General features: G+C 41.8%; 1 protein-coding gene across 6 annotated transcripts in view; it reads right to left on the reverse strand.

Annotated features, from left to right (window-relative positions):
• Positions 1-14,020, reverse strand: part of GOLGA2 (golgin A2) — a 47,431-nt gene extending 33,411 nt beyond the window's left edge. For 2 of the 6 annotated variants that reach the window (XM_081896371.1, XM_081896368.1), the window contains exons 1-2: positions 12,666-12,830; positions 6,078-6,200 (exon numbers count right to left, since the gene is read on the reverse strand). In XM_081896371.1, coding sequence (XP_081752497.1) covers positions 6,078-6,200; positions 12,666-12,713 — 171 coding nt within the window. In that variant the 5' untranslated portion in view covers positions 12,714-12,830. Of the gene's footprint in view, positions 1-5,536; positions 5,618-6,077; positions 6,201-12,665; positions 12,835-13,910 lie in introns of those variants that run through there. The other 4 variants (XM_081896373.1, XM_081896369.1, XM_081896370.1 and 1 more) reach the window with 4 other exon arrangements.
• Between the last annotated feature and the right edge of the window lie 4,998 nt (positions 14,021-19,018).

Consider the following 19,018-nt stretch of genomic DNA (forward strand, 5'->3'; position numbering starts at 1 on the left):
CACCATGCAGGTGAGGGGGAACCCAGATGAATACAAGCATGCACCATTTCTAGAAGAACCTGTCAAACCTAGAGGCAGATCAGCGGAGGAATGCTCTCCTCAGAACAAGTACAAAAAATGTAATGTACAAAAAAAAAAGCTAATCCTGTGAACTGTCACTACCTGCTGGAACTTCTTGCAGAAATCAGTTCAATGTTTTTGGTGTGATGCAGACATGGTGGGCAGTGCCAACCTCAACATGGTTCATGTTACATTGATCCTTTACTTTTGCAAAGTGCATATTCCTGGGAAGACAGCTAATCAGATAGGGATGGAACAGAATGAGTCACTATACACACCTAGATTGTATAGTGGGAGTGGGGAAAACGTTTCTCCCAAAGTGTTGTCCGTGGTTTCCAAGACACCGAAGTTAGAGACTGGCAACCAGGGACCAAATTTAAACTGAATGTAAAGAGGAATATTGTCTGTTGAGACCTCAGTGAACTGGTGCACACTAACCCTAGGTTCAAGTTATTAACTATCCAAAGAGATATATCCCAAGCCCCCAAACAGCTCATGGATGAAGTTCTAAGCCAGAGGTTGGCAAACTACAGCCCAAGAGGGTAGTTAAGCCCAAGTTAAACCACCCCCAGCCCTTGCTGCCTGCTCAGTCAGTCCCCGCACGGAGCTAAACAGGTGCAGCACGCCGGTTTAGCTCTGTGTGGGGACTGCCTTCCAGGACACAGCCACAGCTTCCTATCGGCTGCAGGAAGCTCCTGCAATCAATAGGAAGCCGCAGATGCCTCCTCCTCCACTACCATGGCTCCAAAAGCCAATGGGCAAAGAGCGGCGGGCATTTGTGCATGTGCACGGGTGCGCGCACACTCTGGCCCGCGGGCAGAAAAGTTTGCCGACCTCTGTTCTAAGCATTAGAGAAAGAGAAGAGGCAGCAAATTTGAGAAAGCGGCCAACAGGGCTGGGAGGGAGAAAGAAATAAAGTGACTCAGTTCAGATATAACACCATTCAAGCATTAGGCTCATTTTTAGGGAGAAGATCCAGAGTTGTTTTGCTACTCCTCTGGTCCTGCTGCTGCCACACTGCTGTGAGCAACATGTCTGAACCCAGACTCATGGTTTATCTTGCTCCAGACAAACCACAAATGGTTTGTCACGTCATATAACAAACTTGGGCTACAGCTTGTGTTCTGTCTGCAATAAAATAAATCATGAATCTGGGTTTGGGCATAATACTAAACCAAACTAGCAGCAGCAAGACCAAATGAAGAATAAAGCAACTGTCAACTCTCCTGGAACCTGCATGTTTGCTTATCCATGCTAAGCCATGATTGGCCACTGTGAGAAGAGGATGCTGGATCACATGGGCCTCCAGCCGAACCCAGTAGGGCTCTTCCTATATGTTTTTATTACCATGGAAATTTTAAGTATTGCTAGAATGGCTGGTACCCACCTACCCTTCCCTGCGCAAGCATCTCTAACCTTCATTTGATCCTGGCACTTTTGTTCCCAAGAACACATACAGGGGACAAAGAGACACATTTGTTAGATCTTCAAATACGCACTTTGTCCTTTGACACATTGTACAACTGTTAATGCAATCAGGCTGCCAAAGTGATAAAAGCTCATTCTCAGACAAAAATCTCTGAAGCCTATAACATGTGGTAGCCTCAAGAAAATAGATCACACATTGGTGACTTGGACAGTGTGAAGGTCCCAAGTACCTCTGAAGGTACATGATTTTCCTTCAGGAGCTATACTGAAAGATTTCTGTTCTGCCTAGGCCCAGCAACAGAGGTTGTGCAAGCACAAATAACAATATTATCTCAGTTGCCAGTATTCATATTTTCTTCCCAGTAGAGTCAAATAAGTATTCCAAGGTAGCATTACTAAATCTGACATTCTACCAAAGAGTTCAGGAACCCTCCTTCTAGTTAAGAGTGCTCTCAGGGTGTCGATTCTACTGCACAGTGAGCAGTCCAACATGTTGTTGTTGTTTAGTTGTTTAGTCGTGTCCAACTCTTCGTGACCCCATGGACCAGAGCATGCCAGGCACTCCTGTCTTCCACTGCCTCCCGCAGTTTGGTCAAACTCATGCTGGTAGCTTCGAGAACACTATCCAACCATCTCGTCCTCTGTCATCCTCTTCTCCTTGTGCCCTCCATCTTTCCCAACATCAGGGTCTTTTCCAGCCCAACATACCAGGGATCAATTAAGTAAACCCCTAATGGTAAACTTAACTGGAAAACCCGAATCTTTCCATCTTAAGTACCTCCTTGGATATATGTCAAATGATACTACCCTGGGAATGGCTAAGTTCCTCTCAGAAGTAATAAGAAATAGAAACCAACATGGTCTGGATAAAACATAGTGACCGCCTTAGAATCCTTTTCTTGTATTTCTGTTTTATTTTGCTTATGAAAATGTTTTTGTGGGTCTTTGGACCGAAATAAAGAATGTGTGTGAGTTAGGAGTGTAACACCCTTAAAGGACCTACTGTATCAAATACTAGCCATATTCAGACATTCACCTACTGCTGCCATGTACGTATTAAGGGTTCATGTCTTTAGAGCAATGGACCCTGATCATGTACCATCACACACTGCTGTTGGAGCCTACACACATAGAGCAATTTCTCTTCTATACATATGCCTGTACACACAACAGTGTGCAGACAGCAGAGGAAGAAGTGGTGATACAAGGGCAGGGCCAGCAGGCATAGCAGTTCTGCTCTCCCGTTCACTGGATTGTTAATCACATGGGCAGAAGGTTTTACACTGATCTCATATATTGTCACAAACTGTGATATAAATTAGTGCAGAGAATCAGCATGGTGTCAGACTAAGACTGGGAGACCTGAATTCAAATCTCAACTGAGTGACTCTTGGCCAGTCAGTCTCTTTGAGGATTGCTGCAAGGTTAAAAGGGTGGGTGGAGAACCATATGTGCTCCTCTGAGCTATTTGGAGGATGGGCAATATAGAAAAGCAAATAACTAATACATTCCCCATTTCCCAAGTGAAAGAAATGAAAGCTTGTTCTCAGCTCCCCAGATAATTCATGAACCAAAATTTGGAACTCACTGGCTACATAACTGGATTGAAACATGTCATTCTGTGGTAGCATATCACTGAAGACAACTCACTTCTACCTAAAAGAGTATTTCTCCATTTCAAAGCAAAAAGCTTCAATCTGGCCACTATCCCAAGGGACATTTTCACTGAACAAACACTGTTTCATCTCAAGGGAACAGCATTTCTTTTTTAACCACCATTTGGCTTATCCTAAAGATTAGGGCCAATATTTCTTTTACTGTGTAACAGTCAATCTGCTTAGGATAATGTAGGTATCCTGAAAGATTAAGCCTTTTCCATAGTGGTAGCCAAATGATGGAATAGCCTCTCCAGAGATGTATGCCTAGCACTGGCCAATTTCAGATGGGCAGTGAAGGCTATGGTGTTCCAGAACAAAGTTTTTAAGGTACATTGACTCTTTGAATGTTGTTTTTAGACTACTGCTATTTATATATGTATGTATTTTTTTTTCATGTTTATAGCCTATTTATTATAATTTGCCTTGAATATATTCTGCTCAGAAAGCCAGGATATGCTGAATACAGAACTCTATTATTTTAAAGTTACAGCTGGAGAACTGAGACTGATTGACTTTCAATGGTTAAGACAGACCTAGACTCAGGTTTCCATGCTGAAGTCCAACACATTCTTCATGAAGCACACGTCCTCATGAAATATCATATATCATCCTCAGAAATAACTGAAAGATTGACTTTATACCAGACACGGGGAATGAGATATTGGACTCCTAATTCATATCAGTGCATGTAACAAGAGCTGGAATCCAACAACACCTGAAGGGCCACAGATTTCATATCCTTGCCCTATACAATACAAACAACAACACCAGCTACCAGCCTAACATCCTCACAGGCCATCCAGCTTCATAGGAAATAGGCCTTGTAATTTTTACAACCGTTGCATTTCCTGCAGGAATGTGCAACTTTCCATCTAAAAAATCCACATACAGTATTTTGCTCATAATAGGATTTTGAAGATAACACACCCCTTTACTTTCCACCCCGATCTTGTAACCAATACAATATGGTTATTTTGATGCCTGAATTCAAATGCAACAGTAAGCTGAAATGGCACCCACAAAGTTAATGTAAATGTTTGGTGGGAATCTGCCAACACCAAAGATAAAGATAAAGCTTTAAAGGAACATAGGAAGGTGCCCTTTACCTAGTCAGATCATTGGTACACCTAGCTCAACATTGCCCACACTGACTGGCAGCAGCTCTTCAGGAATTCAGAAAAGGGACTCCATGGAGATGGTGGGGATCGAACTTCGTGTCTTCTGAATAAAAAGCAAATGCTATATCACTAAGCAATGGTAATAAAACAGCTTGCAGACAGTTGTTTATTCCCAACTTATTTTGATATTTATATATTTTTCAGGGGGGAAAGCTAATTATGTTTATTATTTTTAATTTATTGCATTTATCTATCACCGTTTTCTCTAAGTACTCAAGGTGGCACACATGGTTCTCTCTTTCCTTATTTAATCCCCACAACAACTTTTTGAGGTAGGTTAGGATGAGAGGCAGTGAATGGCTCAAGGTCACCCAGTGAACTTCATGGCTAAGTGTAAGATTTGAGTCCTGGTCTCCCAGGGCCTGGTCCAAGACTCTTAACTACTACACCATTACTGGCTCTCTGCTTTCTAAAACATGGCAAGAGTGTGCTTTAAAAATACTCAGATGCAGCCAACTCAAGAAGACTGGTTTCTATTAGACCCAGCCCTTTATTTTTAATTGAATTCAACCTGGGTTAGCAAAGTATGCAAAACCCAGTTTTCCTAACAGTCCTTTGTAAGACAAGGAATAGGAAGACTCTTTCTGCCTAGGTAAATCTAAATGTGTATTACTCCTCAGACTGTATCATGTGTTCAAATTTCATTGCCTGTCAAACCATAAGTTGGCATGATTAACCCACATGGCTTATCCTCCAGTTTGAATATAGATGAGCAAGAACATGCATTTCTGAGATGAGGTGCTTCTACAACAAACAAACAAACAAAACCCACTAACATGGGAAAAAGAAGATCACAAGCGAAATGGAAGTCAAGCCCAACCTGCAGTCCACAGTGAACAATGCTACTTATGCATTCATTCACTATCACCTTGGAAACAGTAGTATTGGGGGTGGCAATCCCTTCAGATATGCTTGACATTCCAAAACAGCTGCTTTAAGCAAAGCAATCTTAAAAGTCCAAGAAGAAACCCTTCTTCACAATTGTAATTTGAGCCACATTAAGGGAAGTGCACACAAGAACAACAGTGGGGGAGCAGGTTAAAAATAGTTCAATGTTAATGATAGCCAACAACATTCACACAGCTAACAACAAGTATGACAAGTATCCCAAAATCTGTTCCACCCACCCAAGAAACCCTAATTTGTAAATAGGAACTGAATCATGCAGTATGGACAGCAAGCCAGTTGGACAGATTCTGAATGCTGCCTCACCTTCCTCTTGTCCAATGAAGGTATGGCTACCCCATTGGAGCGGTTAAGGTCTGACACCAACACCTTCAGAATGTTCTGAATCTAAAGGGGGTGAAAGAAAAGTGGAAAGAGAAACAGCTGAGAAAAGGGACAGAATGAGAACATTGTTCAGCGGGTTCCTGAAGCCAAAGGAACAAGAAAAAGGGAAATGGCAGAGATCCTAATACCAACAAGATGGGAGTAACTTGCTTGCATGCAATCTGTTTAGGATAAAGATGTAACTAACTCCTTCACTCCAGCAGTATATACAAACTATATACTACTATTCCCTCAAAACAACCAAGGAGCCAAATATTTCTTTCTACTGAATTTCCCATCCTTACTTATCTATTATCAACTGATTATTGTATTTATACCCCACTTCTGTCCAATGAGTTCAAAGTGTTTGTAGTACTAAAGAAAAACACACAGCCTTCTTTAATTTTTTACAGTGTTAAAACTATCTTCAAACAGAAGTAGAAGCAAAATAATTTGGAGCGTTTGAAATAGTTAAGCCACTCACGTTTTCAGGAGACTCTCTGCCATCATTAGTTGGTGTCTCTGGTCTACTTCCTTCTTTGCCTTTACGTTTCTTCTTTGCTCCAGCTGCTGACCCAGGGCTATTCTTCTGTTGGTATTCCTTCAGCTAAGAAAAAGAAGAAAAACCTGAAGTCTAACTAATTAAACCTTCTACACTGAAAGCTATGTAGTAAAACAGAAAGAGCTGGAACAAAAAACACAGTAAAAACTGATGAAGAAAAAGACCCAGAGTGATTATTGAACTTGGTGGTGTACAGAATGGTTTGCAAACCACATTAAACTATAGTTTAAAATAAACAATGGTTTGCTGTGATTAAGCAGCATGCTAGTGCATGCTGCTTAGAAGTTCCCACAGTGCTCCTTCTATGCACCTGCTGCTACTGCTCTACAAATGAAAAAGGCAAAGTCTGGCTTCTCATATCATCTGAAACTGCATTAATGGTTTGCTTTCTTCAAACAGACTATAATGGTAAGCTAAGAACAAGCCTTGGTTATTGCTCATGGTCTCTTTGGAGACCAACAAACCAGAATCCCAGGTTTGGACAACAAAACAAATCAGACTCTGGATTGTTTCAGCTGTAATACAGCAGCAGTCAAGGGAGGGGTGGAGGGCTGTGTGACTGAGCAGCCTGCAACAGCACACTACTGGTTCACACGAAACAATAGTTTGCTTTAAACTATAGTTCAACTATAGAAAACACAAACCTGTTTGTTTTCTAGAGCAACTGCAAGCTAAAGACAATCACACTGTAGAATGAAAAAGCCCTTGGCATGTTAGTCCTTTTTTGTGTTATGTGCCAGAGGGTTCAGTTTCACTGATCTAGTTAAAACTTTCAGAAACTCCCACTTCCTATTTCATCTCAACTAAACCTCGCAATAGTGGCAGAATGCAAACCCCATCTTGAGTCAATCAATAAATTTCAGAGTATTAGAGTGGTCAACAGGGAACTTCATAAAGCATTCTGCAACTTCTGAGTCTGTGGCAATACCACCAGGTTCAAGTTTCAAACCTTGCAAACACTTGCAATATAACTAGCTTACAATACACTTAACCAGTAATTACTGACAGTTCAAATGGTCACATAACTAGAATCTGGTGATGTTACCAGGAATAGTTCAATTTTAAAAAGAATATTTTCCATTTCTTAAGCATAAGAATCTTAAGCTATGAAGAAAGCACACAAGCAAAATTGAAAAAAAATATTTCAAATTGCTAGGTGCCTGGGCAAAAAGGCACCTGGGAGTTTCCAGACACACCCACAAGGGAAGGTTAAAAATCCCACAATGTATTACATCTTACTTTTAACCATCTGCACTTCAAGGTGCTTACGTGTTACAGAGAAGTTACTTGTACGAGCCCAGTCATGTTGACAACTAGGCTGTTAAGAACAATTTCTCTGTAGCCCATGCTGGTTTGGCTGTCTGTGGCATTTCTAAACCTGGTTATATATATAACTTTAACACATTTATTTCTTCAATACATTTAAGCTATAGTGCCAGATATTAAAAACATGATACAAATTGGGTATTTAATTATTATTCAGTGTTCTGGTTTATGAAGATATACATATTGTTGTTCATATCCCTAGGCTCAGGATGTTAATAAAATTTGCTCACTATTTTTATCCATACAATATCTGTGTTATGAAGGATCACCTGTATTAACACATCAGAAATTGAGGCAGGTTACTTGCCCAAAAAGGGACACAGGTGGTGCTGTGGGTTAAAGCCTCAGCGCCTAGGACTTGCTGATCGAAAGGTTGGCGGTTCGAATCCCTGCTGCGGGGTGCGCTCCCGCTGCTCGGTCCCAGCGCCTGCCAACCTAGCAGTTCGAAAGCACCTCCGGGTGCAAGTAGATAAATAGGGACCGCTTACCAGCGGGAAGGTAAACAGCGTTTCCGTGTGCAGCTCTGGCTCGCCAGAGCAGCGATGTCACACTGGCCATGTGACCCGGAAGTGTCTCCGGACAGCGCTGGCCCCTGGCCTCTTAAGTGAGATGGGCGCACAACCCCAGAGTCTGTCAAGACTGGCCCGTACGGGCAGGGGTACCTTTACCTTTACCTTTTACTTGCCCAAAACATGCCTCAAAATATGAGTGTAACGTGAACTCAAATCTCCCACTGCTAGGCCAAAAAATACGATCCACAAAATCATGACAAATCAATTTGGCATTCAAAAATGGAATTTCTGAAGGCCTAAATCCTGTCTAAGTTGGCAATCACTGCTCTTGAACATACCGCCAAACCATATTCAGAAGACTATGTCCTCTATTCCCTTATATTCAATTCAATAAACTCAATTTTAACTGCTTTCTACTCTTGCCGATCAGAAGGTCGGTGGTTCGAATCCCCGCGACAGGGTGAGCTCCCGTTGCTCGGTCCCTGCTCCTGCCCACCTAGCAGTTCGAAAGCACGTCAAAGTGCAAGTAGATAAATAGGTACCGCTCCAGCGGGAAGGTAAACGGGGTTTCCATGCGCTGCTCTGGTTCGTCAGCAGTGGCTTAGTCATGCGGGCCACATGACCTGGAAGCTGTACGCCGGCTCCCTCGGCCAATAAAGCGAGAGTCGGTCACGACTGGACCTAATGGTCAGGGGCCCCTTTACCTTTACTCACATATCTATCCAGTGTGGTCATGTTGATAACATGGGAGAAAAATATTGTTCTACTGAGATTAAGAGATGGGAGATCTACTGGCAAGTGGTATCAATGCAAGCGCTACACTTTTCTTCAAGATAGAAAGCAGAAATCACTACACCGTAGATCCACTGTTATAGTTAAATCAGGCCTCAAAAATCACTTGCTGGAAGTGATGTCAGCTAAGCCTTTCTGGAACACTCTTTCATGCACCTTCTGCTAGCTGGTCATTTTCTTCCACCTCCCCAGCTTTCCTACAAATTTATCACTTTGTGATAGGGAAAAGGTAGAGGGAGCTCGTAATGAAATTCAAAAGCCCCACCCCCTGAACCACCAAATTATGACTTCCCAGCAGTCTTTTATAAATACCCACTAAGGCCATCATAAAAAAATATTAGAGTAGCTCTGAACAAGTTGTTTCCTCCCAAGCCGAATGCTCACCAACTACATTTGGCCGCTTAAGGATGTCACTACTGCAGCTTTGAAACAATCAGCTTTTCAATGACAAATTTTAAAAGCTGCTTCTGACAGAAGGGCTACTGTGTATCAAATATGAGTCTTAAGTTCATGTGACTAACCTGGATATACAGTATTTGCACAACTGGCATGTGTTTAGAGGCATCATCACAACCATTCTATTGCTAGAAATTAGTGCATGCCGTACATGGATGCGCATTTTGCCGAAATGTTTGGACAGTCGACTAGAATGTTCTGCAAACTGCACCCAACTTTCATACCTGAGGCGGCAGCTTCACAGTGATTCATGGTATGGCTGTAACTGCTTTTGCAATAAGGGTGGGTGCTCTTTACTGCCCACACTAAATGGATGCAGTCCCCCTCCAACCAGGTGCAAAGCTAGGGAGATCACCTATTTTCGACTACTGATTATCTTATGTTCACATACAGGTATGTGGAACAACGACAGCTTAACATCTACAAAGTGGAGGGTGATTAGAGTAGAGTAGACAACTATTCTGAGGACAGGTTATAACAATGTATAAAAGCCATAGCAGAAATTGGTAATTGAACAGGTGATGTGTAGGGAGAAGGGATGAATATATTTTGAAATGATAGTTGGAAAAGTTATTTTATTGGGAGCAGCAAAGGAGGGAGGAAAATAGAGGGGACATTTGGGGTGGGTGGGAAGTCAGCTTTTAAATTATATTGAATTTGTATTAATTTGGTGACAAATTGTTAAAAATTATGGAAAATCAATAAAAATAATTGGCAAAATAACAATAATAATAATAATAATTGGCAAAGTGGAGGGTGAATGTATTGCAGAATGTGTATGCTATCTAGATTCTCATCCCAAATAACGCAAGAGTTAGGGAATCTGGGAACAGATTTTAAAGCCACAGATTGACCTCCCTGCTATAAAAGTGGATACAGTGGTACCTCTGGTTAAGTACTTAATTCATTCCAGAGGTCCGTTCTTAACCTGAAACTGTTCTTAACCTGAAGTACCACTTTAGCTGATGGGGCCTCCCACTGCTGCTGCTGTGCCGCCGCGGCACGATTTCTGTTCTCATCCTGAGGTAAAGTTCTTAACCTGAGGTACTACTTCCAGGTTAGCGGAGTCTGTAATCCGAAGTGTTTGTAACCCGAGGTACCACTGTACTCTGATACTTCTCAAAGACACTAGAAGGTCATTTTCCAGAGAAGAGCAAAATAATTCCCCATGGAGGGAAAGGTGGAATAAAACCATTTTTAAAATTAGGTTAGCATTCATAATAAAACTGAGGTACTGGGGAGAAATGGCTATTGTTAGATTTTCCGTTTTACTTCTCTTTTATCAATATTTACTTTATGTTTTTCCAATATATCAATCACTACAGCCAGCCCACATAATATCATAGTATATTTTGCAATTTTGATTATTATAAGAATAACTATTTAAGAAGTTTGAGGAAAAACACTTTCTGAAACTGTGAAATTATATTAAACTAAACTAAGATTGAGGAGAAAGAATGATGGCAAGAACAAATCCTTCCCCAGGCTTTCAAGTGGTATGTCTAGGATCACACCCACACCACACATTTAAAGAATTCTTAATCCACTTTGACAGTCATGGAGGATCTTGGGAACTATAGTGTCTTGAAAGTGTAGCTCTGTGCAGTCAGCACACTTAGCAAACTATACTTCCTAGGATTATTTGGAGGAAGGCTTGACTGTTAAAAGTGGTAGAAGAGTGCTTTAAATTTCTTCTTCTTCTTTGGCGATCACTCATGTGACCTAGACATTTAACAGGTGATAATCTCTCCCACGATTCCAATACATATATACATACACTGATTAAACCCAAAAAGTATGTTTCTCTGAATCTGTAAAGGAGAATCCCCTTCCATGCATTCAAAGGATGTGTCAAAGATGTTTAGCAAGGGAGGGATTTCCTTCTTAAACATTCAAGATATGTGGGGGAGGGCGCTTAATAAAGAGGGGTCTCCACACCCCCACTAAACTTATAGAGAGATATCCTTCCATGCATGTAGGAGACATATCCAAGTTATTAATAAAAGAGGGGCCCACCATTTCTTTCAGGCATTCAAGTGGGATGTGTCCACTTTGTGTCTAAGAGGAAGATCTTCCTCAATGAATCATTACAGAGGACACCCTCCCATTATATTCAAGGGGAAGAGTATACCTATATAATAAGAGTGGTCTATCACACACACACCCTAAGCATGTAAAAGTAAAAAGGTAACACAAACACAGGTGGACAGACCCCTTCTATGGCTTCAAAGAGTAAGTCTGAAGTAAGTAATATATGCAGCATGTGTATGTGTAACAGTACAATCCAAGTACAATCCAAGCAATGCCCAATCAGGTGTAAATCCTATTTAATTCAATGGGGTTTACATTCAGGTAAGCGAGGTTAGGAGTGCTGCCTAACCCTTTGCAGGGGAGCTTCTTTCAGGCATTCCAGGACTACTTATAACTTAGGTGTTTAATTAAAGTGGGAGCTGTCTCCTATGCATGGGGTGTGTCTAAGGTATGAATAACAGAGGGTCTTCTGCCCCCCTGACATACATGAAGGATGCCCCCCTCATGAATTGAAGGGATATATTTGACATGATTTTAATAAGGGAGGGGTCTCCCTCCTCCATTAAACTTATTGGAGGGTTGTTCTCTTTCAAGTACTCAAGAGCTAAAGTTGAGGTATTTAATGGGGGGGGGGGGGCATTTCTCATGCAAGAGTTGTGTCCAATGTATGAATAAGGGCCTCTCCACCACAAACCCTAAACTTTTTCATGGGGACCGATACCCATGACTTTAAGGGGTGTTTTAATAAGAGGCACTCAAGAGTTATATCTGAAGTAGTGTATTTTAATTTAACGGGGGGGGGGGCATTCTCCCATGCAAGATGTGAAGGTCCCCCCAACGCACATGGAGGACCCAATTTCCCATGACTTCAATGGGTGTTTTAATAAGAGGAAAGGATCTCCCTCCCCTATTTCATCCTATTACAGAAGGCGTTCTCTTTCAGGCACTCAAGAGGTATTTTAGTTTAAAGGGGGGAGCGATCTCCCATGTAAGACGTGAGTGTCTTTCACTCCTACACATACGTACACACACACACCTCTCACGTGGAGGACCCCCGCTTCCCATGACTTCAAGGGGTGCTCTAATAAGCAGGGATCTCCCCTATTAAACCTATCACAGGGGGCGGGGTCCTCTCCCAGGCGCTCAGGGGCCGCATCTGAGGCGGATTCCTCACTAAGCCTATACTGAGGCGGGGCGGGGGTATCAGGCATCTCCGTAGCTGGGGAGGGGGAGAGCGGGGGGTGTCTGGAGCTGGAGACAGCCCCCCCCCCCCGGCGAAGAAGGCCGCGTCAGCTGTCGCCTACTTCGCCCTCCTGCTGCTGTTAGTTGCTGCCTGAGGGGGAAACGCCGCCACCCCCACCTCTCCCCCCTCAGCGCTCCGGCCTCGCCCTACCTTCTTCTTGGCCGACGCCAGCTTGCTCTGCCTGCTGCCGTCCGCCATGTCTGAACCGGGCCCGGGCCACGTCAGCCCGGTGAGGTACGAAGGTGGGTGGAGAAAGAGGGACGAGAGCGAGAGACACAGGGAGGGAAGGCCCCGCCCGTGCCCTGCCGTCTCAGTCGCGCGAGGACGGAAGGAGGGAGGGAACGCCGCACTGCGCAGGCGCGGCCGTGGCAGCTCTTGAGGCTCAGCCGGCGAAGGGAAGGAGGGAGGGAAGGCGCATGCGCACGGCCCTTCCCGCCGTTTTCGTCCCCCGTCCTCCCAACGAATCTTTTTCTTCACCACCTGTTGGCTTTTCCCTCAGAGGGAAGAAGAGCCTTTTTATCTTGAAGTGTCGTTTGTAACTCGCCCTCGAAACAAACAGCTTGTTTATTAATAAAATTACTTCAAAATGTCTTTTATAACTTGCGTTCTGAACAACAAACAGTCGCGAACACCCCAACCTGGGGTTTTTGCTTGTTTGTCTATTTGTAAAAGAATTATTTATATGCCACAAATATATAAAATCGGTTTACAGCATTAAGAAGATTTAAAATCACTCAATAAAATAGTAAAAAGAAGTTAAAAACAATATTAACACATTTTAGAAACAGTATTAACACAATATTTTCCCAAAATGCTGCTGCTGTTTACTATATTTTAGATTACCTCATAAATTTATGATTTATAGCAAAGGAGGAGACTTAATCAGAATGGGGGCCACATTCTCCTGTGGGCAACCTTACGAGGGTCACATGCAGTGCATGGGGTCAGAAGCAAAAGTAGATGAGGTAATAAATGCAAATTTTTAACTTTGCACTATAGGCTGGTTCCTACTGTGATAGGAATTTTGAGGTCTTAGATATATGGTAATTTTCATAAGTGTACCAACCAAGCACGTACATAGATCAGCACAGGAAGGCCAACCTGGAATCATTTTGATTCCTAAACTGAACAAATGTTTTCTCTGCAAGGTCAAAATGGGAAACCTCCCCATTGTCTCTTTCCTCACAAATCCTGTCTTAAGGGCACATTTAAGATATGAATAGGGAGTGAGCCTGTGACCTGGCCCAGGAACTAAGTATTTATCATTAAAAAAGAATGGCCAGGCTCCCCAGGCAATCCAATCAAGTAAGCAGGGTATCCAAGCAAGTAACCTACCAGATAGGAGATAAACAACAATAGGAGAAAAACAACATTCAAATTTCTGTTTTAGACCACCTTTTCTGTGATGTAGGTATGATGCTTCTGGGGGTGGTCTTGATCTACAGGATGGCAATTTCAAAAGTCTTTATAAGGCCTTGCGCACCATTGTTCTGGGTTCCTCCTCCTTTCCTGCGGGTGAGGGGAGCACCCTGTTGCAACAGCTTTAATAAAGATCAGGCTTCCTAGCTGCTTTGCTTCTCCGTATTCTCTGGTTGGCCTCTGTTATTTTCTCCTACCAATAGGGAACCTAACGTAAGGACTCTATATGGGCTCTTGGATACCCCATACGGGGAAAAGGGCAATATTTATTTACAACACTACTCACAGGCATCCAGACAAGCCAGAGTTCAGGGACACCAATTCTGTTCAGGCAGAGACATTCAAGAGGGTGCAGAAGAGGGTGAGAATGGGAGTGGCAAGAGTCCTGAGGGCCAGGTAGAGGGGCACAGAGGGCCACATCTGGCCTCCAGTCCTGAATTTCCCCACCTGATTAATACATTTTTAGTGAGCCTACAGTATTTATTATACAGTTCATGCATGACATTTTCTCCTATGGAGCTGATCATACTTATACCGAAACATCCCTCTTTCCATTCATTTTTCATTTTCATATTTAATTCACAATAAATCAGTATTTCTGTTATTTCAGCATTTGCTGCATCAATGATATATTATTTAAAAGCCTGGAGAAGACATGCCTTTCAGCTGTTGAAGTAACTTTTTGTGCTGACAGATTGCATTTTTGTTTTTGTTTTTTTCAGATAATTTCTACTGAGTTTTGTACAACAGTCAGCTCAGGTACAAAGTAGGAACAAAGCAATACCCCTAACCTGCTCTCCCACCCCACCCCACAGAGCAGCTCTTTCTCTCTCTTTTTTTGAAATCATTTTTATTGTTTTTTTCAAATACAAAGTTATAAACAAACAAAAACAAAAAGTATATTCATATAGATTCCTCCAAATCTCAGGACTTCCCCCCAATCCCTTCCATGGGGTCCCATTTTGAACATTTAATACTGTATATTCTTTCATCTTCAATTTTTATATCAAACCATATTATCCATGGTAATTTTTAAACTACAAATGAGATTAAAATCCTGCTAATGTTTCCATCTGCTTACAGTGGTCTAAATAATTTATAATCCCCCCCCCATTCTTTCATAAAGTTTTTGTCCTCTTGGTTTCTGAGTTTTCCATTCAGTTTTGCCATCTCGGCATAGTCCATCAGCTTTGTTTGCCACTCCTCTCTGGTAGGGACCTTGTCTTCTTTCCATCCAGCTATTAACATCTGGGCAGCTGTTGTTCCATACATAAAGAGTCTCTTCTTTTCCTTTGGAATATTAGTATCTGTAATTCCTAATAGAAATCATTCTGGTTTCTTAACAAAAGCTATTTTAAACATTTTCATTGTATATCATCTCCCAGAAAGCTTTTATTACCTTACAAGTCCACCACATATGATAAAAAATACCTTCTTTTTCTATACATTTCCAAAAAGTATTTGTAGTTGTCCTATACATTTTTGCCAACTTAGTAGGGGTTAAATAGCACCGGTACATCAATTTCATAGAGTTTTCTTTCAAAGCATAACATTCCGTAAATTTCAAATCTGTTTTCCATAACCTTTCCCAATCTACTATCTGAATATTATGTCCCAGATCCTTTGCCCAGTGTATCATTACTGACTTGACCTGTTCATCTTTTGTATGCTACTCTAAAAGTAAGCTATACATTTTGGACAGTAATTTAACATTATTTTCTAGCAGATCTTTTTGAAATCTTGATATTTCACGACTGCAACCGGAAACTGTTCTTAACCTGAAGCACCAGTTTAGCTAATGGGGCCTCCTGCTGCTGCCGTGCTGTTCTCATCCTGAAGCAAAGTTCTTAAGCCAAGGTACTATTTCTAGGTTAGCGGAGTCTGTAACCTGAAGTGTATGGAACCTGAAGCGTATGTAACCTGAGGTACCACTGTATTTAAAAAATATAATTTAATTGGTGAAACTGTAACCAATCCGTTAATAAATCCCTTATCTCCACATAATATTTTAGCTCTTAATCAATCTAGATTGAACTCATTACTTGCTTACATTTCTATACACTGTGATAGGAATTTTGAGGTCTTAGATATATGGTTATGTTCATAAACGTACCAACCAAGCACGTACATAGATCAGCGCAGGAAGACCGACCTGGAACCATTTTGATTCCTAAACTGAGCAAATGTTTTCTCTTCAAGGTCAAAGTGGGAAACCTCCCCATTGTCTCTTTCCTCACAAATCCTGTCTTAAGGGCACATTTAAGATATGAATAGGGTGTGAGCCTGTGACCTGGCCCAGGAACTAAGTATTTATCATTACAAAAGACTGGCCCGGCTCCCCAGGCAATCCAATCTAGGAAGCAGGGTATCCAATCAAGTAACTTGCCAAACAGGAGATAAAGGACAGGAGAAAAACAACATTCAAATTTCTGCTTTAAGACTCCGTTTTCTGTGATGTAGGTATGATGTATCTGAGGGGTGGTCTTAGGTTACACCCCTTCTGTGATGTATGTATGATGTTCTGGGGGTGGTCTTGATCTACAGGGTGGCAATTTCAAAAGTCTTTATAAGGCCTTGTGCGCCATTTTTCTAGGTTCCTCCTCATCTCCTGCAGGTGAGGGGAGCACCCTGTTGCAACAGATCAATAAAGATCAAGCTTGCTACCTGCTTTGCTTTTCAATATTCTCTGGTTGGCCTCTGTTATCTTCTCCTACCAATAGGGAACCTATATAAGGACTCTATATGGGCTCTTGGATATCCCATAAGGGGAAAAGGGCAATTTTTGTTTACAACAACACAAATAGTGGTACAGACACACTGGTATTCCAAAATAGATACAAAAATAGGCTAAGTCACAGCCACATCAAACTTGCAAAAGAACAGTAAGTTGTTGTATGTGTACATATTCCTGGGTTTCCCTGAAAGGCACCCTCTCCAAACTTTAAAACAATCCTAGACCTGTGTATAATTGGTACTGATCTACCATGTTCCTGTATGTTGATATATTCAATAAATGGATACCAAAGAGCAACAAATTGGTTTGTCTCCCTTTGTCCTTTTACCACCTGAACTTTATGGGGAAGGCTTTGTTTATTTTAATGTTAACTTCTGCATTTGGTTTGAGTTTAGAATGTTGTTTGTCTTATATCGTTGTTGAATTTTGTTAGCCATTTTGGGTTTTGTTGGTAAACAAGGTAGGGTATACATTTTAAAAAAAAAAATGAATAGAAAATCATAGTGTGCAAATCCAGACCTCCCTAGTGCACTTTTTCTTGCAGGGTTTTCACAATATAGTCCTCCTAGGATATTGCCACCTGCACAACAGTAAACGTTGTCCCCAAATTTGAGCCACATATCATTTACAGTTTTCCGTCTGCTCACAAAAATTACCCTAAAAAACAAATACCACACATTGGACAAAGCATATCACAAGTAAACCAAATGTGTTTTACAGGTGGGCTCCTTTTTTGTCAGTAAACGTACAGTAACAAATTGGAGTAATTTGTGTTATTTAATTTTAATATGCTCTTTTGAAGCACTGGTTTTTTTGTTTTGTTTTTATTATTGTTGTTTTGAAATTAGATACAATATCAGTCAAAACATAACATCAGTAACAAAAAGAAAACAAATAATTAATTACATATACAACAATAAGAGTAAACTAATAATGGCAAACACATTCCAAATAATCTTCATCTTAACACAATCATCTTGTGGAGCTTAGGTGGGCATCATATCTTGTTGAAGAGTGTGAAGAGCCCTTTTTGGCTGACAAGGTCAAAGGCCTTCATCAGGTCTATGAAGGCAATGTACTAGGTGCATCTCACAGCAATATAGCTAAATCCTCAGATACAAGGGGAAACTGGGGATATCCAATTAATTGTTAAAATCCTGGAATCCCAAACTAGTATGCCTCACATCTCCAGCCAACCCCTTGCAGTTTACGCAGTGTAAAGCCAGCTTTCCAGCCTTCTACTTCTCCGAGAATAGGGCACATTTCTGGCTTCAACCAATCTGGTCCTAGACTTCCAATAACATGGAAACCAAAGCGATCTAGGCTTGTGGGCATTCCCAAATCCTGAGGGTGGCAATCACACGGTGACTCCACTAGCCTGTGAATCTTCTTTTAGAAATAAAATGTAGGGCAGCGGGTCAAATAGAATACACAATAAATTAGAGCGCTGTGCTTCTAAAACTACACATATCCTCCACACACCGCCTATTGCCCACCCCCAAAGCTCCCATTCCACCAGTCTCTCCCTTTTTATCAAAGGGAGGGAGGGCAAGCAAAAAGAGTCTGCTTTAAATAAATTTTTAAAACGCTTTTCAATATGGAGGAAAGCTATTTAGGAGGAACCAAGAACATAAACACCTCCAGAAAATAAAAACAAAAACTCTTCTGCCTCTTTTTTCACCAGTGAGTGTGATGGAAGAAAGAATGCTTTCCAGTTGTTCGTTTACGTTCTTTGTTCTTTTTTTACTTTGCCACTGGAACTTTGATTGTCTAGCCATGGGGGGTTCCTCCTGGATTGTTAGCAAGCTCTGCATAATTAACCAAGCCTTAGGTGGAAAGATACCTGTGTTGCTGGTTTGCTGTCATATCTCCACCATTTGTTCACAGGTATAGTGACATCACCTTGCCAACAAAGGTCCGTATAGTTAAAGCCATGGTTTTCCCGGTAGTGATGTATGGAAGTGAGAGCTGGACCATAAAGAAGGCTGATCACCGAAGAATTGATGCTTTTGAATTATGGTGCTTAAGGAGGCTCTTGAGAGTCCCATGGACTGCAAGAAGATCAAACCTCTCCATTCTAAAGGAAATCAGCCCTGAGTGCTCACTGGAAGGATAGATCCTGAAGCTGAGGCTCCAATATTTTGGCCACCTCATGAGAAGAGAAGACTCCCTGGAAAAGACCCTGATGTTGGGAAAGATGGAGGGCACAAGGAGAAGGGGACGACAGAGGACAAGATGGTTGGATAGTGTTATCGAAGCTACCAGCATGAGTTTGACCAAACTGCGGGAGGCAGTGGAAGACAGGAGTGCCTGGCGTGCTCTGGCCCATGAGGTCACGAAGGGTCAGACA

This window comes from Podarcis melisellensis, assembly GCF_964234715.1.
Source record: "Podarcis melisellensis genome assembly, chromosome: Z".
NCBI lineage: Eukaryota > Metazoa > Chordata > Lepidosauria > Squamata > Lacertidae > Podarcis > Podarcis melisellensis.